This window comes from Raphanus sativus, chromosome 6 (assembly GCF_000801105.2).
Source record: "Raphanus sativus cultivar WK10039 chromosome 6, ASM80110v3, whole genome shotgun sequence".
Taxonomy (NCBI): Eukaryota; Viridiplantae; Streptophyta; class Magnoliopsida; order Brassicales; family Brassicaceae; genus Raphanus; species Raphanus sativus.
In genome coordinates this window covers 21894418-21916393 of record NC_079516.1, presented here as the reverse complement: position 1 = coordinate 21916393, position 21976 = coordinate 21894418, and the positions used below count along the sequence as shown (strand labels likewise).

The 21976-nt window shown below is 35.3% G+C and overlaps 3 protein-coding genes across 3 annotated transcripts; all 3 read right to left on the bottom strand.

The window, feature by feature from the left end:
• Positions 1–3274: 3274 nt before the first annotated feature.
• On the bottom strand, positions 3275–6105 carry LOC130496190 (uncharacterized). Its single transcript, XM_056988040.1, has 5 exons — positions 5790–6105; positions 5234–5428; positions 5015–5152; positions 4819–4902; positions 3275–3468 (listed from the first exon to the last, which is right to left on the bottom strand). The coding sequence occupies exons 2-4, from the start codon at positions 5426–5428 to the stop codon at positions 4828–4830; spliced, it is 408 nt and encodes a 135-aa protein (XP_056844020.1). The 5' UTR covers positions 5790–6105; the 3' UTR covers positions 3275–3468; positions 4819–4827.
• Positions 3696–4394, bottom strand: LOC130495652 (glutathione S-transferase T3-like). The gene has a single exon (XM_056987079.1). The coding sequence runs from the start codon at positions 4392–4394 to the stop codon at positions 3696–3698; it is 699 nt and encodes a 232-aa protein (XP_056843059.1).
• Positions 6106–15037: 8932 nt separating the features above from the next.
• LOC108811230 (protein RALF-like 18) lies at positions 15038–15349 on the bottom strand. The gene has a single exon (XM_018583273.1). The coding sequence runs from the start codon at positions 15347–15349 to the stop codon at positions 15038–15040; it is 312 nt and encodes a 103-aa protein (XP_018438775.1).
• Between the last annotated feature and the right edge of the window lie 6627 nt (positions 15350–21976).

Sequence of the window (21976 nt, the reverse complement as noted above, 5' to 3'; positions counted from 1 at the left end):
GGATGAGGTCCCGCTCACGGAAGGGAACTCGAGCCGAAACCTAAAGATAGGCTCCAAGCACTCAGAAGGTTTGAGAAGGAGACTGGTCGATTTCCCAAGATCCAACTCCGATTACTTTGCCTGGTCTAATGAAGGCATGCCTGGAATTGATCCCGATGTTATCATGCATCAACTCAAGGTGGACCCTATGCATTCTCCTGTCAGACAGAAGAGGAGAAAATTCGCTCCTGAAAGGGACGAGATAATCAACGAAGAGGTCAAGAACCTACTAGATGCTGGATTCATACGAGAGGTGCAATACCCGGAATGGCTAGCCAATGTGGTAGTCATCAGGAAGAAGAATGGGAAGTGGAGAGTCTGTATCGATTTCACAGACCTTAATAAGTCATGTCCTAAAGATCCTTTCCATTTGCCTCACATCGACAAGCTAGTCGACGAAACGGCTGGTCATGAGCTGATGAGTTTCATGGATGCGTTCTCTGGGTATAACCAGATCCTAATGCACCCTGACGATCAAGAGAAGACCTCATTCATGACCTCAAGGGGTATCTACTGTTACAAGGTTATGCCTTTCAGATTGAAGAACGCCGGCTCAACCTACCAAAGGCTTGTCAACATGATGTTCGCCGATCAGATAGGGCAGACCATGAAAGTCTACATTGATGACATATTGGTAAAGTCCCTAGACACCGAAGACCATATCTCACACCTTCAACAAGCCTTCACCACTCTCAGGAGGTACAACATGAAGCTAAACCCTTCAAAGTGCTCGTTCGGAGTAAGCTCTGGAAAGTTCCTAGGGTACATAGTCACCCACAGGGGCATTGAAGCAAACCCAGAACAGGTGAGAGTGATCCAGGTGATACCTTCCCCTCGCAACGTCAAGGAGGTGCAAAGATTGACAGGAAGGATGGCCGCCTTGAGCAGGTTCATCTCCAGGCTATCCGACAAGTCGCATGCCTTCTTCGAAATCCTGAAGGACACCAAGGACTTCCAATGGACCGAGAAATGTGAGCAAGCCCTATCCGATCTCAAGGCCTATCTCACTACTCCACCTCTCCTCTCAAAACCCTTGGAAGGTGAGGTCCTACTGCTCTATTTGGCGGTATCTGAACACGCGGTCAGTGTGGTCCTAGTAAGGGAAGAAGGAAGAAAACAGCGTCCTATCTACTACGTGAGCAAATCTTTACTAGACGCGGAAACCCGCTATAGTCACCTCGAGAAGCTGGCCCTTGCCTTAGTTAATGCTGCGTGAAAGCTACGCCCCTACTTCTGGACGACTAGCAAAATGGGCTATAGAGCTGGGGGAATACGACGTGATCTTTCGGCCTGCAACAGCCATCAAATCGCAAGTCCTGGCAGATTTCGTAGCTGAATTCTCTCCTGCCATGCTTCCAGCTCTGCAACAAGAGGTAAAGCTTCATGATAGCGAAGGGGAGAAAGGCGAATGGACATTGTACGTTGATGGATCTAGTAACGTAAGGGGCGCAGGCGTGGGACTGGTCCTAACTTCCCCCATGGGGGAATCAGCCTCAAGGGCCGTACGTTGCAACTTCAAAGCAACGAACAACGAAGCTGAGTATGAAGCTCTAATAGCAGGGTTGACACTCGCCAAACATATGGGGGTGGAAGATATCCAGGTCTTCAGCGACTCACAACTGATCATAAGCCAAGTCCAAGGAGACTATCAGGCGAAAGATCCGAGTATGATTAGATACCTATCTGTGGCTAAGCGACTACTCGACAGGTTCCGACATTGTAAGCTCACCCAGATTCCTAGGGAGTACAACTCCCAAGCTGACGCTCTAGCTAACCTAGGGTCCGCCCTAGAAATTACAAGTCATATGAGCATCCCACTACTGGTACTCCAGTGGCCCGCGACCGAAAAGAAGACGGAACCTGAAGAAGTATCTGTGGTAGACGAAGGAGAGACCTGGATAACGTCCATCACCAACTACCTAAGGTACGACACCTTGCCTTAAGATCCAGACGAAAGTCGGAAGATAAGGCGCCAAGCTGCAAGGTATTGCTTTTCTGAGGGAAAACTATACCGAAGATCCTTTTCAGGACCCTATCTACGATGTGGTTCCCACTCTAGTGGTCGGAGCCTGGTACTCAGAGCCAGAAGGGCTGGATACTACTGGCCGACCATGGCGAGGGACTCCCTCAAACAAGCCAAGCTCTGTAGCCAATGCCAGAAGCACGCGCCAATCTCCAAGCTTCCACCAGAGAACCTCAAATCGCTAAGTTCTCCTTGGCTCTTCCGAAAGTGGGGCATGGACATCGTAGGGAAATTCCCTATGGCACCGGGGCAACAGATCTTTCTCCTAGTCGTGACAGACTATTTCACAAAGTGGGTGGAAGCTGAAGCACTAGCCTAGATAACGGATCTCCAAATCAGGAAATTCCTATGGACTAACGTGATCACACGCTTTGGAACTCCCCATGAGATCGTCACAGATAACGGACCCCAGTTCACAAGCTACAACTTCCGAAAGTTCTGCAAGGACTGGAACATCAAGCTCTCCTGCTCAGCACCACGACACCCTCAATCTAACGGCCAAGCCGAATCCACTAACAAGACAGTGGTGAACATGCTCAAGAAACGCCCAGAAGACGCCCACGGGCGATGGGCAGAAGAGCTACACGGAGTACTCTGGGCCTATCGGACAACCCCGAAGACGGCTACCCAGGAGACTCCCTTCTCCCTTGTCTATGGTGCTGATGCGTTGATACCCACAGAGGTGCACGTAAGGACCACGGTTTCTGAACTCCTTTTCCAGGAGGAGAATAACGAGCTAATGTCCCTGAGTCTAGACCTACTCGACGAAAAGAGGGAGGCAGACCGCCTTAGAAATGCATACTACCAATTGAAAGTCGCCAAGAGCTACAACAAAAAGGTCAGATCCAGAACCTTCCAGAAAGGGGACTGGGTCCTAAGGCGAGTCTGTGACCACACAAGGGATAAATCAGCCGGAAAACTCGCTCCTGGATGGGAAGGTCCCTATAAGGTAATAGAGGTGCAAGGGGCAGGAGCCTATAAGCTTGAAGACAACGACGGCAAGGTCCAACCCAACTGCTGGAATGCCTTGCACCTCAAATTCTATCACTTATAGAGTAAGATCCCCAGATCAAGCTTTATATACTACTACTATTATTATGATATATTTAAGTACACTGGTTTCCTACTCCTATGTATGCGATAACGTCTCCGGACTAAGCTTACAAAATACATTATTATATATAGAGTTGGCAGATTCAGTACATAGCCGATACAAGTTCTAATCATGTGGTTGCTACCCGTGAGCAACCAAACAAGTACAAAGTACAAAGAAACAAGACAAGTTAATTGAAATGAAGTGTAGAAAGAAACAAAATACTACACTTTCCCATGAAACACAACAACCATAAAGCTAATAAACATGTGCATTCCCTTCCTGCCATACAACTTCAACTGCAGCCCGTGACCTGCAAGACAAAAGAAAACAAAATTATATACTCATGAGCACAACAGCAAGCAACCAACATTAAGTACATATGAACCACGAGATCAACCAACCAAATGAACCACAAGATCAAGCAAACCAAATGAACAACGAGATCAAGCAACCAAATGAACAACTTAAGCTATCATATTATCCAAATGAACCACAATAGCAATCAAACGAACAACTTAAGCTATCATATTACCCATCTCAAATCATTTCAGAAATGAGTTTCTCCATGAGGGTGATTTCGCTTGCAGTTAGATGGGTAGGGTCTTTGGCAAGGAGACGCTCTAGCAGTTTCTGTTGCTGTATCTCCTTCTTCACAGCAAGCATGGCATGTATCTCATCATAACCTTGCCTCTTGCGTTTGGCTGCTTTGCAAGCCTTGACACCAGGAGGCCGAACCTCCGCACCTTCCTCCTCAGCCACCACCTCCGCAGCTTCCTTCCTTTTCTCCTTGGGACCTTCTTTGGGAACACCAAGTGATTTCCATTTCTGATCGAACCGAAGTTCCCTCCAACAATGTTCAAGTGTGAACTTGATGCCAATGTCATTGAAGAAGATGTCATGGGCAGCCTTCATGACATCATTCTCGTTTTGGCCACTCGCTTGCTCCCTCACTGCTGCTTCATAGCAGCCCACAAACTTGCACACCTGCTCATTGATTCTTCCCCACCTCTGCTTACACTGACTCCACTCTCTAGGGACGCCGCCACTGAGCTGAGGGCTGGCGTTCACGTAGTCCACAATTCTCTTCCAAAAAGCTCCAGCCTTCTGGTCAGTACCGACGATTGCATCCTTGCTGGTGTTCAACCAAGCACTGATGAGCACAACGTCTTCTTTGGTTGACCACTTGCGTCTTTGATTAACGGGAGAGGTTTGGGGGTTTTGGGGAAAAGGTTCCATTCTTGTTTCGGTTTGGTATGTGTGTGTTTTAGAAGTGGATTTGCTATCTTTTTAAACTACTATTTGCTACTACATTTATCTCTAACTACCAAACATTGATCACACAACAACTTCATTAAACTCTAACTATCAAATCAGTGCAAACAATTTTTTACAGCTCAGTACAATTCCATATTAATCACACCACAGCAACCAACCAACAAACAGATAGAATTTATGATCGATTTTAATAAGCTTCTAGTTGTAGGTCTAGTTATACTTTAAGCTTGTAGTTGTAGTTTAGTTATACTTTAAGCTTGTAGTTTATAGTTTATAAACTGAACTACTTGTAGTTCAGTTTATATACGCTTAACATATTCAAAAAAAAAAAACACAATTCCAGGAATCGAACAAACACAAACACTAATCGAGAGTTGAGTCTTACCTTTGCTTTTCAATCGAAGCAGACCATCTCCAGGTCAGCGACCTTCACACTGAGAACATCCACCTGGCCAGAGAGCCTCTTAACCTGTTCCTGGACATGTAAACAACAAAAAGACAAATGAGTTAATACATTTTCTTCACTAAACTAATGAAACACCAAAACAGATAAGCAATGCAATGAAGAGAGAAGAGATTACCTCAAGTGACTCAATCTGTTGATTGAGGATGGGCACCTCCTTGATCACCTTCTCAGCCGCCTCCAGGCGGTTAGTGAACTTCTCGATCTCCTCCTGGACACCATGAACCCAAGGCTGACGATAATGGAGTCCATCAGCCTTGGTTAAACCATACAAAAATACAATTCATCAAAATCAGTAACAAAAAGAACAGAAATAAACAGAAACAAAGATTATTACCTGGTAGTTTATGCATGTGAAGAAGCGCTTCCCAGGAAGAGTGTCTCTCTCCTCCTTCCCCTGAACCTCGTCAATCATTCTCCCACCACAGTAACACCTTGTCGGTATCCCGTACTCCGAATCAGCCACATATTGCAAGCTGTTGTTGTACTCAATGTTCCTCTTCATGTCTCTTCTCTCAGCTGCGGGATCCATCTGTAGCAGACACAAAAAAAATAAGAAAAGTCATCAAAGTCATCAAAGTCATCAAAGTATATAGAAAAATATGAGATCAACCCGTCATGACGATTAAAAACCCTTAAACGAGACCCATATAATGGATAAAGAACCGTAACCCTTTATCAATTTCGAACCCTAACCCTAAATCCCCAAATCAATTTTGAATCCCAGACAAACCAACCAAAACTCGGTTAATACAACCCCGCATGAAGATTAATTGAAAGCCCCAACACGATTTTGAACCCTACTACGAAAACCCTAAATCGATTAAGAATCGCCGACAACCCTTCCCTGTCCAAAATGCTTCAAAATAACAGCGAATCTACTAGATACTAACCTGAGCTCGTGGAGGAAACCGTTCGTCGTCGATTTGATGGTGAAAAGCTCCGGGAATCGGCGTCGCACGAGAATCGCCTCTGAATCGCCTAGAGGAGAAAGAAACCCTAGCTTTTGCGGAATAAAAGAAAATGAAAGGTTTCGCGAATTACTCCGCTTCAACTCGAAAACACGGGCCCAATCTCACCGCGACACGTGCCTTGAACTCGGATACGGACGGATCACCGCTAAGAGTCGGGTCACCAAAATTAGCCCATTTTTCTTTTTTTTTTCTCTTCCGGCCCTATGAACCCGAGCCCATGAACCCCTTTACAACCGCTAATGGGCATGCTCTAAGATCAGTAAAATGAAAGATATCTAGGTCACATAAATAGTAACTAAAGAGATTGAAGTGGATTGTAAAAGAAAATTTATAATGAAAAAAACTAGCTAGTTACAACGTTTCAATGATGATGAAGCATAAGCAACAATTATAACAGTTGAATATTGCAAAATCAGGCCATGTTCTCCTCCATTTTTGTTTTGCAAAGAATATATTGCTAGACATTGTTGAAGATTTTGTTGGCTATAAGTGGCGTTAAGGTCAAGTGAGGGAAATTCTCTCTGGTAACCAATACTCAGTGTGTTTCATGGCCACAAAAAAATGCGGTTTTTAAAACTCTAAACTTAGGCCATCAACGGAGTGGCAAGATGGTGGTTGGATTCACACACAAATGGTATTTTCTCACACATAAGTTGTGTTCAGTTTTGGTTTATTGTGAATAACAACTTATTAATAACCTTCCTTCACCATTTTTTTCATAGAGAATCTGAAAAAAAAAAGAAATTCATTCAGAGGGTACAAGCAAATCGAAAAATGATGCTGCCATCTGATCAATCATATCTGACCAAGTAACAATCTTGTTTTAGAATCCAATGGGGATGATATGTTGAATGATGATGCGACCAAAATCATATCCTCTCGAGAGAGTCCTAGTAACACTCAGGTTTTGGACGGCATTGATAATGATATGATGAATCATGCTGTCACCCCAATCACATCCTCTCAAGAGAGCAGCAGTAACACTCATATTTTAAAGCGAAAATAAAATATAGAACTATATGAAAACAAAATTATCACATCAACTAACAAAAATATATAACTTCAAAAAATTTTAGCTTGTAATTATAAATAAAAGTAAAAAGATCATTTCAAAATACATGTAATAATCTACTAAATTTATTGTCTTACTTGTTTGTATAATATTTTTTATTATATGGTCAATCGCTAAACGAAAGATTTATGATTTTGTTAATTTTTATCAATAAGAAGGATTATACTGTAAAATGTAAAATTTTTAAAGTTTTATTTGAAATTTATTTTTCGAAGAATAGCACTTGTAAACTTAAAATTTGAAGTTTTGCGGACTTAAAAATGAAGTTGTTTTTCGAGATGTTCTTATAAATAATATTGTTGACTTCAAATTTCAACAACTAAAATTTATATATATATATATATATTCACATTATTTTGGACATGTTTTATGATGATTATATGCGTATAGAAATATTTTAGTTTATTTCCAAATCAAAATCATTAAAACTGTCTTAACAAAATATTTCTTGCCCTTCTAATGCAAATAGCTTCAAACGTAAACGTGCAGATTGGAAGAAATTTAATTTAAGACACTACGGGCCTTAAACTTAGGTTCCGACTTGGTGATATTTTTGAAGACATGAGGAACGAATAAGATAGAAATTTATAGGAATAAAATAGTAGGAATGAAAATGAATGTTTGTTTTTTTAAACACTATTATCATTAAGATTAAGAAACACAAATACATAGACCGGCGATTACGACGAATCCCGGGAAGAACAGTCCGACAAACCAGACCAAAGGTTTCCGGAAACAACAGCCCACACTTGGGATAACTAAACTAATCGATCTAACTAAGAAGGCAAGAGTGACAGACTAAATGAAACCTTCACAAAACACAGAACAAAGAAAACATGCAGAATTGAAAGAGCTTCTTTGAAACGAGACAAGGCGAGGAAGTCGAACATGACTATAAACCTCTGGCTTGTGACTCCTCCTATGATGAATAGCCCAGACGAATTAGAGAACAAGCTTCAGATCCAGGAGACAGAACAAGATCAGTTCGAAAGTCTTCAATCGGAAGGACGATGACGGAGAGGAATCCACGAAACGCCACAGCTGAAACCATACGGAAGGATAGATCTCGATCAAATCTTAAAGTTGATGACAAGGAGCGAGACAACTCACAAACCGGAATAAACTATCCTGAAGATCAAGAGAGCTTAAGATCGAGACCAGAAGTGAGTCAAAGAGAGCTCAAAATTCGCATGCAACTCATTCTAACTAACAAAAGGTTTCAACAATAACCCAATCTGAAGGGAAAGGAACAAAAACCACTCTGCCTAGAAAGATCGATAAACAGAAAACAAAATCGACTCCGGCTCTATGGAAGCAGCCGGAGTCGGCGACGGAGAGAGCAGGCGGAGGAGACCAAGAGAGAAGACAGAGGATTAAGAGAGAGAGAGGAGGGGGTTATCTGTGCCACCAAAAAGGCTCCTACTGCTCTAAAATGAATGTTTGTTCTTTATCAAATTTAATAAGGAATGATTTTACTATATATTTCTCTACAAAAGAGGAATGAGGAGAAATAAAAAGAAAAAACCATTCCTTGTGAATGGCAGATTCTTTTTAGGAATGATAAAGAATACAATGTTCCATTTCATTCCTTGGTCACCATTCAAATCCTTAAAGTATATGATCTTGAAACGTTTCTTGTATATACGGAAATCGAATTCTAACTTTCATTGTGGATATTTATCTTAGCTAGACGCCTAATATAAATATTTGAGTATCTTACGTTTAAATACAGTTGTTTTTTATTTTGTTCTAATTTTTATAGTTTAAATGTTGGTGGAAAATAAACCCAAATCTTAGTATACGTTTTGTAATTAATTTTGGAAATATTTAATCCCATAGTCGTTGATAAAATGCCATTTTAGTCATTAAGTTGGCTTATTGTAGTATACACCATCATTTGGTAGCCATTGATCCAAGACAGAGGCACATTTAATTTAGGACCCGATTGGTGTAACCGCAGCAGTTGCGAACGTTTGCAGATACAGAAGGTTGCGCCTTTAAACCTTTTAAAGAGATTTGCACGACTGGTACAACAATTAGAATTTGACTAGTTTGCAGGATATTTATGACTGGTTAATTATCAAATACAGCAGGAGTTAAATATTAAAATTAACAACATTTACATTTTATGTAATTATAAAACTATTAAAATCATAATACTATAACAAATATAAAATTATATTTATAAAATTGTACTATTGAATTTTTTTTAAATTGTAAATTTTTTTATTTTATATATATATATATATATTAGCATTTCTGTTATTTCAATTTAATTTTTTTTATTGAATATTCTTATTTTTATTTTTATATTATTTTCTTTTTCTTTTAAAAAAAGTAGTCTTCCACAACCACCCGAAACAGAAAACTCTAGATAGAACCATCTTTTGAGTTTAAGAAGTTTAGAGCTGTTTGAAGCGATTTATCGCGTTTTCCGTGATTATTAAAAATGCTAACAATCGCAAAAGCTACGTTTGCGGATGATAGCGGAGAATCTTTTGCTGTTGTTAGCGGAGAAACCAGTCATACATTTAAACTACTGGCTAACTACTTTCTGACTTAATAATTATAGTTGGAATAATTTGTTAGTGACTAATATAATTGTCCCTTAAACTAATGAGGTGACTTAACTTTGCAAATACAACTAAACCGACCCAAGTTACTCCAACTAGTTGTACTTTAATGTATATTCATCTTTAGATTTTAAAACAGTCTGGTTTCTTAAATTAATTCTTCAACATTATTTTAGGTGTTATAATAAATATTCCCTCAGTTTCATAGAAGAATATTTTTTAGGGAAAATTGCCAATAGAGAACAAAAAAAATAAGGGTGTTGTCCCTTTGGTATAAATTCATTTTTGTCCAATTTTTTTTCTTTTTACCCTTTGTATTTCTGAAAACTAATGAAAAAAATACTTTTGTGAATCAAAAAAATATTAAAAATATAAAAAATTAATAAAACACCTATATACACAAGCTGGTATTTTTTATTTTTTCAAAAAGTTAATAAATAAAAATTTGAAAATACGTTCTACTAAAGGTAGAATGTGCCTTCTACGGAAAATGGTATAGTAGAAAGCGATTTCTAAAATAAACACGTTCATCTACTATTTTTAGAACGTACATTCTACTATTTACTAATTTTTTAAAAAAGTGGAATGCGCATTCTACTAATTTTAAAGCTATCTACTTTTCGTCCGGAAGCATCTTCTAGTTTTATTAAGTATTCTAAATTTCGCGGAATGTATTTTTTAAAATGTACTATTCCGTCTACTAAAAGTAGAAAGCATGTTCTAGATTTTTGTCAATCTTCTAAACTTTTAGAAGACGCCTTCTACGGATAGGATTATCTGACTTTTTCGAAAATTAATGAAAATTTCAATTAAGGAAATATTCTAAAAATCTCCTAAAAATATTCTAACTTCCTAAAACGTGTTATTTTCGACTTTACTTGTCAAAAGTTTTTAAAAAATGATTCTCTCTTGTCTTCTTCATTAATCTATGGTTTTCCATAGTTTTCTTTTGATTTTTTTTTCACAAATTCTTGTTCTCTATGATACATATCTATACAACATGTGGTGTTTTGAAATTATTTGCAATTATTTGTAAATTTTATTTTTATTTTTATAAAGTTTACAAATTTTATTTTTATTAAAAGTTTTATTAAAAACATTTTTAAAAGTTCTATTTTTATTAAAAAGTTAGATAAAATTAAAAAGGTTATAACCGTTTTAAACTTTTTATAAAAATAAAACTTTGTAAAATGTTTTTTATAAATTTAGTTTAAATTTTTTATGAAATTTGTTTTGTAAAGTTTTATTTTTTATTTTTATAAAGTTTAAATTTTTTATTTAATTAAAGTTTTATTAAATACGTTTAAATTTTTTATAAAAATAAAAATTTGTAAAATGTTTTTTAATAAGTTTATTTATTTTTTTATTAAAAAATTTGTAAATTATTTTTATTTTTACAAAGTCTATTTTTATTAAAAACATTAAACTTTTTATTTTATTTTCCTTTTTTAAAACGTTTTAAATTAAATTTCTAAAAAATTCTTTTAGTTTAATGTGTTTAATAAAAATTTTAAACAAACTTTATAAAATTTGTAAACTTTATAAAAATAAAATTAAAACTTTACAAAAAGTTATTAATAAAAAGTTTAAACAAACTTTATAAAAATACATTTTAAATTTCTTTATTTTTATTAAAACTTTTGATAAAATTAAAAAGTTTACAAATATTTTAAACTTTTTATAAAAAAGAAAACTTTGTAAACTGTTTTTATTAGGTTGATTTAACATTTTTTGTTTAAAAAAATTGTAAATTATTTTTATTTTTATTTTTATTTTTATTAAGTTTTACAAAGTTTATTTTTATTTAAAAATTAAAAGTTTTTATTTTTATTTTGCCTTTTTAAAGGTTTTTAATTATTATTTATTTTAAATTATATTAGCTTAATGTGTTTAATTAGATTAATCAAAGGTTAGTTTCGGGATTATGAAAGAAATTATACTAAAAGGACAACTAAATGATGGTTTTATACCATAGGGACAACCATGCTGAATTTTTGTTCCGTTTTGGCAATTTTCCCTATTTTTTATTTGTTCATTTATACTTCTTCCATTCATAATAATGTATGTTTTGAAGCTGTTACACATATTTAAATAATCTATTAAATTTTAATAACAAAAATATTATATTTGTGAAATTAACTAGTATATTCTACTTTTCTAAGAAGATATGTGATATTTGTCTCCGCGCTACACAAACAAAATATTATTTTCTAGTTAGTATCACAAAATTTTTGAAAGCTTTTGAGTGATACATACTGATTTATGGAGTCTTTATAGGACATTATCGTTTATTGGTACTAAGTTATTCTAATCTAGTAGGTGACTACTTACTTGAATTTGGATTTATCTCCTCAAAGACAAAAGATAAGCTCCTACTCACTTGCATATTTTTTTGTCGAAGGTTAGAACATTTTTTCAGGCTTCAGTTTGCACTTTACGCAGTAACAATGAATCTGAGTGCTTGTGCTTAAAAATCACTTCTTGAAGTTGGCATCGTACACGAAGCCTCGTGCGTAGGAATCCACAATAAATTGGTAGGGTAGAAAGAAAGATTGTCACATACTTAATGTCATACGAGCACTTCGTTTTGAAGCTCATCTTCCTATTGATTTCTGGGTGATTTCATCCTGGATGCTGACTATTTGATAAATTAAACTCCAAGCTCTGTTTTTGTTGGTGTTAATGAGAAAATTCATAAGAAAGCTCCTACTTATCACAATCTCAGAGTATTTGGAAGCCTTTGTTATACTCATAACCAAGAAACCATATATGATAAGTTATACCACAAAGTAACATATGTGTTCTTATGGGTTATTCATATGGTATGAAAGGATGGAGGTTGTTTTTGACTTAGAAAAACAAGAATTTTGCATCCCGACAGATGTAGTTTTTTGTGAGAATGAGTTTTCTTATGTGAAATTATCACAAGAAAGAGATATCGACTCTCTCAATTTCTAGTTGTGGGAATCTATCTCAGGGATAGATGTCTTTGAAGAAGAAGAAACGCAAAATTTATGAAGAAGAGTTGATGTTGAGTTGGGCCCATATGTGATCTAAAATCCAAATGGAAGTCTACGAGATCCTATTATTATTAGGTCCAACAATGAACCAGTCTCAGACTTGGTCCAAACATCAAACTGACTCCACCTCCCTCTTCAACATTGCCATCATCGACAGTCACAACAAAACCTAAAAGTACTACTGAGCCATATACACAAATTGGACGGGTTCATCAGAAACGGGTTACGCCGGTCACACTGAAAAAATTTGTCACCAATTCGGCTCAAACACATATTCTAACAAAGTAGGGAACATAGTTGCTTTATACAATCTCAAAATACATTAGCTATGGAGGATATTCTGCAAGAAATACCACATATCAAGTATTGACAGGTAAGATTTTTTCCACCAAAATCGTATAAACAAACAGTTTTGGATGAAAGGTTTCAGAATGTGATGGAGCTGAGGTTTTGGCTCTTGAAGACAACGAAACCTAGGATACGGTCGGTTTGTCTTTTGATTGACTATCTAACCACTTAGATGGAACCGTATTCGATGGAACTATAGACGTCCCAGCTCGTTTAGTACCTCTTGGGAATAAACAAGTTGAAGATATCGATTATAAGGAGCCTTTTCACCAGTTGCAAAAATGGTTATGGTACGATTTTTTGGATGTTGCTATTAAACAAGCTGGGATGTCCATCAATGGATGTACTTAATGCATTCTGCATGGAGACCTAACTGAAAAGGTATATATGAAACTACCGCCAGGTTTTAACTCCACCGAATCAACAAAGGTGTGTAACCTTCACAAATTTTTGTATAGGTTTCAACAAGTATCTAGATGCTGGTTTTCAAAGTTGACTATTTCTCTACAGGCTTACGGGTTTGAGCAGTGCCATTTTGACTACTCATTGTTCACATATGTTGTTGGTGCGATTCAGTTACAAAGTATTATTTTTGTAGATGATCTCATTATTACCAGAAATCAACCTGATGTTGTGCTGTTCTTCAAAGCGTATCTAGCTTCATGTCTTAAAATGAAGGACTTGGATCTGTTACGTTCTTCAAAGTGTATTTAGCTTCATGTCTTGGGCATATAAGTGGCTAGAAATCAGTCTAGGATGTAATCAGTCAGAGAAAATATGCTTTGTCCAAATCAATCTCGGCTGAACAACTGAATTCGAAGCGGCTACATTCCTGATGGAACAGAAATCATAGATTGGCTTTGTCTGAATAATCTCTTCTCACTAATCCGGATAAGTACAAACGACTAGTGGGTAGACTGTTTATCTTAGTGTAACACGTCTGGACTTAGCCTACTTGGTCCATGTGCTTTTTCAGTTTATGCAGGCACCACGTGATGATTATTGGCAGCCAGATCTAAGAGTTATCCAATATCTAAAAGAGCACCGCGGAGCAGGGTTTCTTTAGACGGTGATAGCAAGGTTTCTTTACAATTTGGTAACAATCAGTAATTCACGACATCACAAAACATATAGAATTGAATTGTCATTTTGTTAGAGATGAAATCATTGCTGGAAGCCTGGAACTATTTCTACATCTCATGTGACTAGTAATGCTCAGTTAGCGAATGTATTTACTGAATCTCTAGGCCGCTACAAGTTCGAAGGATTCATGAATAAGGTGAGCATTCAAGAGTTGTATGCTCCAACTTGAGTAGGGGTGTTGAAATAGATTCTGACATGGCCAGGGTATGTATTATTGTTAGTTGTTGAACATAGAGGACTATTCATCCATAGATTATGGTCTGCTACAATGGTTTAGATATGTAGTTGAGATATTCTTCTTTAGAGTTGTAATATGAAAATGTATCCACTTTCAACGTAATACACATAAAATATTCAACACTTGCTTTCGTCTATGTTCTATTACAGAATCTTAATCAGTTTTAGGCTAAACCATCAAATTTCAATAACAAACATACATACACTATTGGCTATGGAGATTCTTACCGTACAATATAAATTATCCTTCCATATATAGTTTTTTGTTTAAATTAAATGTGGTAAAAATACATTTCACTAATTCTTAAAAAAAGTCCTTTCACCAATTCTTCTCTCAATGAGTCAAGAAATTCTCGTAATCTTGTTAAATTAAGACTCCAAAACTATATTTTTCTCTCAGAAGTTAATTATATGTACAATTTTCCTTTCACCTACGTAGAGCCGGCCCTGGCCCAAAACTAATGAAGCATGGGTTTCTGATCTTTATTTTTATAATTATATTATCGGTCCCAAAAAATCAGGAAAATTTTCTTTAGTCCAGTGGTCTATTGTGTCTTTCTTATACAAGAGGTGCAGGGGTCAACAAACCAATGACCGACTCTTACCCATGTGAATTAGATCTTACTGAAGATAGTAGAAAATTTTAATGTTACTGAAGATACTAATCAAAGGTAATACAAAACACATTAACAAAAATATAAAAATTAAGGGGAAAGAGAAACAGTCTTTTTATCTGTGTTGCACTAAAAAAATAAAAAATAGTATCTATGCTGTTTAATGCGTAAGCCGGTAACATCCCGTAGCAAGAGTACAAGCTCGCCGGTATGGATTATCCGGTCTGTCTTGTTGACCATGTTGTTTAGCTGGTACGTTGTGCTTCAATGCATCGTAGTTTATATAACGTGTTGCTTGCAAAACCCTACGGCTCACATCCAAACCTGAACTCATCTTAATGGTCTCTTTGTCTCCACCCTTGATGCTATTCTCACCCAACCAGTCATATTTTGTCTTTCGAGATTGGACTAATGTTGGAGATAAAGCCACCAAGATGGTCACAGAGATGATCAAGAACTTCACAAGATTCATTATTGATGACAAGAGGGTTGAAATGGAGAGCGATTGATTTTGTTACTGATTAGAGTCTTCTTACAGGTTTGATATTAAATACCCGATATTAGTCTACATGTATATAAATGTTGATTTTGTAGGTTCATCTTTTATGGCAACATATTCATTTGTATTAAATGGTTCCAGGAATGTTTGACTTAGTAATTTTGATTGTTTTCATTTTGAATAAAAGATCCGGTCTTCGTAGTTTGTACCCAAATTATAGCAATATAATCTTTGATTCATTGTACTTGTTTTCATCCAAAGAAGAGTTTTTAAAATAAACGAGTCAGTTCGCATAATGTACACCGGTCAAAACTTAATATTGATTGCCATATTCGTGTTAACATTTAAGGCTCACCATAACTAAGGGAGGTGTATTAAAAATAAGGGAAAACTGGAAAAAATTGACACTCTCATCTAGTGTTGGAAAAATAAACCGAACCTAAAAATCCAAACCAAACTCGATCCGGTAAAAGTGAATCCGGACCGATCCAAACCCGACATAAATTCTGAATAGATCTTGTTTTATCGTATTTCGGATTATGACTATTATCCAAACCATACCCGAATCTAAATGGGTATCCGATAGAATCTGAAACATTCAAAACCTCCAAAATATCTTGTACAAGACATGATCTCAATTCCTAATACATATCAAAATACACTAAGATATATTGAATATATAAAATAATTATCTATTATATAAAGGTTTGTGGTTCTATTACACGAAGATTGATGGTTTAAGTTTTTAAAATTGTTTTGTTTTCATTGAACAATGTATCTCATTTTATGAGAACTTGGTTTTCGTTTTATGCTTTCATTTATTTGGTTTTATTTATATCAATAACTATGTTTATCTTTCATTTGATTTTGAATGATCACAGTTGATGTTCTTTTATTATTTTAATCGATTTTACTTATGTTTTTGTTACAAAATAGATAGAAATCATGTATTTTAAAGCCAAATAATCGATTTTACTTGTGTTTAGTTACAAAGTATGTACAAATCAGGTACATTTAAACCGAAGAACTGATTTGGACCCGAAACTGAAAGTACATTGGGTTGTAACGGTTCTTTAAAGATTTACTGACCCCGACCCGAACCCGATAGAACCCGAACCAATCAGAACCAAACTTTCAAATAATCCGAATGAGACTAATTTTAATAAACCCAAAAAACTGAAACCCGATTGGAAAAAATTGAAACCCGATTGGGATCATGAATGCCCAGGCCTATCTTTGATTTGTCCCTTTAGGACTTATATAAGATTTTTTAGGAAAATATAATTCCAATCCCAGTAAATACCATAATTCCTTAAAATTAATCAATTAAGTTGAATTATAATTATAAACTATATTTTCGTAATATATTTAATAGTTAAAATAGTTGAAAAGTTAAAAACAAAAGAAAAAGAGAGAAAAAGAGGGACACAAGTTAAATGTATCGATACCCTAATTTTTTTACCTTTTCTTCTCTGCCGAGCTCTTTGCTTCTCCCATGGCGATTTAGGGTTCTTTATCTGCCATTGTCTTCTCCGCCGAGCTCTTCATCTGCCCTACTATCTTACCTCGTTTCTGTCATATTCCTCTTAATCTCACCGAAGAAACACCGAAATCGAAGTCTTCTTTCTCAACTAGTTTCGTCGGACGGGTCAATTCCAAATCAAATTGTTCTTCCATGAATTTCGTCAAAATCTCATGTTTTGTGAGGAGACCAAAATTACTCTGATCAACAACAACTGCATGATCGAGTAGGCAGTTCTCCATGTTTCAATGGTGTATACGTCATCAGAAAATCTGTGTACTTCCATTTATGTGTAAAAAAAACCGTGATTGATTTGAGTCTATATGCTGAAAAATACCAAAAATAAATAGGTCCCAAGTTCATGTGTTTATACTCCCATACTTCGTGAATAAATTGCAGGAATGTCGTGTCGGCAAGGTATTTTTCCTATATCGTATTTCCCAATTGTGCATGTTCTTCTTTCCATGACAATCATATTTGTCTCCTTTCATAAGCGATCTGAAGTTGTCAACCTTGTAAACCTGAAATCCTCTTGCCTTCGCAATTCTCCTATCAATCTTTCTCTCCACCTTAACGGTCAAAGGGTCAAGATGCTTCGAGCATAACAGGTGACGCTCGTAGAACCATCAAGTCAACATTTCTCTTATACTATCTATCAAAGGAATAACCGGATATTCTTTAGGTGTTCTCAGAACTGAATTTATCGACTATGTAAGTTTGTGGTCCTAATGTCATACCTGGATCCAGGGAAGAGAGAACGAGCCCATTTTTGCACATCATCCTCCTGTAGATATCTTCCAAGCTCAGGAATCATATCAAAATTTTGGTGTTACGTTCCTGAAATTCAGTGTACCTATATGCCCGTGAAGCCTTTTCGACAAGGCAGTTAACCCTTTTGTCTTGAAAAATGCAACCACATAGGTCAACAAGTAGTGAATGAATATTCCATGTGCTGATTGAGGGTAGACAGTCCCAATCGCTTTAGAAATTGACGCATTTCTATCTGAGACAAAAGCTAAGTCTTGACAATCAGCAATGACCATTTTCAACTGTCTGAAGAACCACCACCATGAATGGTCATTATCTGAATCAACAACTCCAAATGCAATCGGATACAAATTAGAGTAACCATCTACAACAGTAGCAACAAGTAGAACTCCTTTGTATTTATTTTTCAGAAAAGTTCCATTAGCAACAATCACCCTTCGCATTGTATTGTAAAATCCTCTAACTGATTGCCCAAACGACATAAATAGATACATGAATCTCCCTTTCTCATTAGTTCATAGTGAGTATGCGTACCAGGATTAGCTTCTTTAATCATATACAAATATTTTTGGTATTTTAGAATAACTGTCATCTGGTATATCTCTAGCGGCTGCAATTGCAAACTCACGAGCTTCCCAAGCGTGCAAATAAGTAATCTCACAACTATGCTCCAATCTCATAAATTGAATGATATCGTTTGATTTTGGGCCATCATTGGCATCATCAAATCAATGTTGTATCAGACTCCCAATTGTTCTTGACGATGTTGTTTTTCCGAATTTGCTTTTCTTCGAAGGAGCACATAAATGTCTTCCCTCACGCTTGTTGATCATGAAATATGTATACTGATATCACTAAAATTATCCTAAGGAGTGATTTGTACTCTCTCAGATAAGAGGTTTAGTTGTAGTACTTAGGGATCAAATCCACAGAGAGCTAGGGCACACAATAGATCCTAATCAGCAGTGATTAAGCTAGATTTAATAGTAAGAAAGTAAATAGCAAGGGTGAACAAGGTAGTTGTTCAGTTGGTTGGATTGAAATTTAGACAATAATAAGAAAGCGTTAAGTCTAGGGTTTCTATCAGGATTATAATAGTATAAAGACTAAATTGCATGCAAGATATATGAGAACTCAAATTAAGCAACAATCTATCAACTTCCATTTGTTTAGACTATCTATTGTCTAGAATCTCAGATCTCAACTTCCGTTTGTCGATCGGGAGAAAGTGTTGATCGATGATTCTATAGGAATATCGATCAATACACATTTTGTTTCGTCGATCGATTAATCTATGGGATTATTGATCGATGATCTTCAAGAAAGATTTACGATCGGGTTGAATAATGTCCACTAGGCTTCCTAGATCAATTGTCGTCTGTTTCTAGAAATCTTAGCTCAGAGAATCTATTCTGGTAAAAGACCAAGTCGTGGCTTGCGCCTAATTATCCTAAAATCAGGTTCTAGTTAGCTATTCTAGAACACAAGCAATAACCACAATTCTATGATGAATATCTCTAGCAAATTAGCAATTTTATATTTGGGGCTAATCCTTCGTAACTTATTTGAACTATAAACCTAACAGGTGAATTACTCAGACATGGCTAAGAAAATCATAATCATAAATATAAATTGCATATAATAAGAATAAAAAATCTGGAATTCCAATACAAATCTCTGAATGAGTCTTGGATCTTCTCTCAAATCTACTTAAAAATCCTAAATATGTTTGTATTGAAAATAAAAAGTAATGAAAGGTGTGTTGCCTAAAACAATGGCAGAGCACATATATACAAGGTTAAAGTAGGCCATGGGTAATCTTGTAATTAGGTGAATCTTGGGCTTTAAGTCGGCTAGAATTAAACTGGGTTTTGCGCGCTTCGCCGTTGATCGATGGCACATAATGTACGTCGATCGATTATCATCTCTGAATTTCGACCTCTGGTCTGGTTTGATGGCCAGCTCGGATGATTTCTCCTTTTATCTCCAAAATGTTCCAAAATCACCACTTTGCTCCAAATCACTTCTGAACCTGTAAACATACTAAATAGACTCCTAAACATAATAATTATATCTTAAAATATTTATATGTCGATATTGAATGTGTTTAATGGCCGCCATACTTTTGTTGATAATTTCTAATATAACCGCATGTTCATATAACCGTAATATAACTGTCGTATTAATAATTAAACATATGTTTACTGTTATATATACACTTCGTTTTCATATATTTATTGACTATTATCCTAATGTAACAGTTTGTTATCAATATGCAGTTCACCAAAAATATAAGCTATAACCGTTCGATATTAAAGTGGGTGGGATTACATTTATTACTTAAGATAGTCAAGTCGACATTGTTTATATATAATTTCATTAGCTATTAGCCTATTACATCTTCATGTATCAAACAACGAAGTTCATATATGTTTGATAAAGAGTTACTTAACATATTTAGTAAATATGTGTATACTAGATGCTATAGAACCAAGATGAATATAAAATGTTTATATACATGCTATAACACCAATTAATCTGTAACGTATGTAAATATATTTTAATGAAAACATAACTTTATCTATTTAATTACTATTCGGTTACTAAACAAAATTGTAAATATACTTTTTCATTTCAACAAAATATTCTTTTAGGAATAAAGAACGAAATTAATGTGTGAAATGACTATGGCAACAAGTATATAGTTATGTAACATCACAAATTCAATAAAATTATCAAAACTCTTTAATAATCATTTAAAAAAATATTTTATACATATATGATTAGAAAGAAAACACAAATATGATTATAAGGAAAAACACAAATATGAAAATTAAATTTCTAAAACAAAAACCAAAAATATACCCGCCCTTTAAAGGACGGGTCAGAATCTAGTAAAACCTTATAAACTATAACGTACCTATTTTGTTTGACATTTTTCATTCTCTCGTTTTTTCCTTTATGGTTTATCAACCGGCTAAAAGGGATGAACTATTGGATGTTTCTTCCTTGCTCTTATAAACGGTGGCTGCGTATGAATTGATGGTATTTGACTTTTTCACTTTCTTCTTTTTTTTTTTCTTTTTTTTGTCATCATCAAAATAGACTTTTTCACTTCTCTTTAGTGCAACATTATATGTATCAGTTTTATTCTTCTTTTTAAGTGATGACTCAAGATCATCATTTAGGTATATATTTATAAAATAAAAAATATTCAGAAAACCGGCTTCTCACAAACAATATGTTTATAAAACAAAACAGGATGTTTTGTTGTACCAATCTCTTTTATTTTATTAGAGATTGGAAAACCGGCTTCTCACAAACATCTCTTAGAAGAACTTGATTCATGCATATCATTTTATGAAATTGTTTAAGAGACCTTATCAATTATGAAATAGCTTATAAGGCTTTATAAAATACCTCATTTGCACCTTTTCAACGATGTCGACTTTCTTGGGAAGGAATATCAAACTTAGGAGTAGTAAATGTTGGACTAGGCAATTAAACTGCTAACAAATTATTTGAAATTAGATATTTAAGCTTTATACATTAAACTTTACAAGATCTTATAAAATATGTTCAATTTGTACACTTGTATCAAAGTCCAGAGTAGTGAATGCTGGAATAGACGACGTAATCTACAAGAAATGTAAGAAATTAAATTTGTCAAACCTTAAATCAAAAAATTTACAAACCTTTATATCCTATTTTAGATTTATACATGTGACTTTTGTTTCATGCAACTTTTTCTTCAACTTTTTTGGTGTCTTCGTCTTGATTGATTTTCTCTATATTCTCATTTTCCCCAAGAATATTCTCTTGCGCTAGATGCTATGTATCAGAAATTGCTTCTTTATCACGTATATTTTTTCTTGTCACATCAGGTGCACTTCTTCTATCACTAGAGTTTCCTTCTTCATCAAATGTGTCTTCTTTATTTTCATCATCTGGCGCACTTTTTCTATCATCAGAATGAGCTCCACTCTCAGAATCTTCTTTATTTGATGAACCGCCAGGTACCTTCAAAACGTCATGTGAAATAGTTAGAGAAAATATCATCTGAAATTTAATAAGTACTTGGTAAAGTTATTTAATTATTTTTAACCTCTAAAACATTATGGATTACCTCTACTCGCTTACCCAAATTATGAACCATTGGATTAGTTTATCAAATTTCTAGTTGTTAGACATAGAATGATCTTCATATTCTCTTTGCTCCTTATCTTTCTTATACTCTTCATTTTTTTCTTTGCTCCTTATCTTTCTTATACTCTTCATCTTTCTTATGCTCTTCATCTTCCCCATGGTCC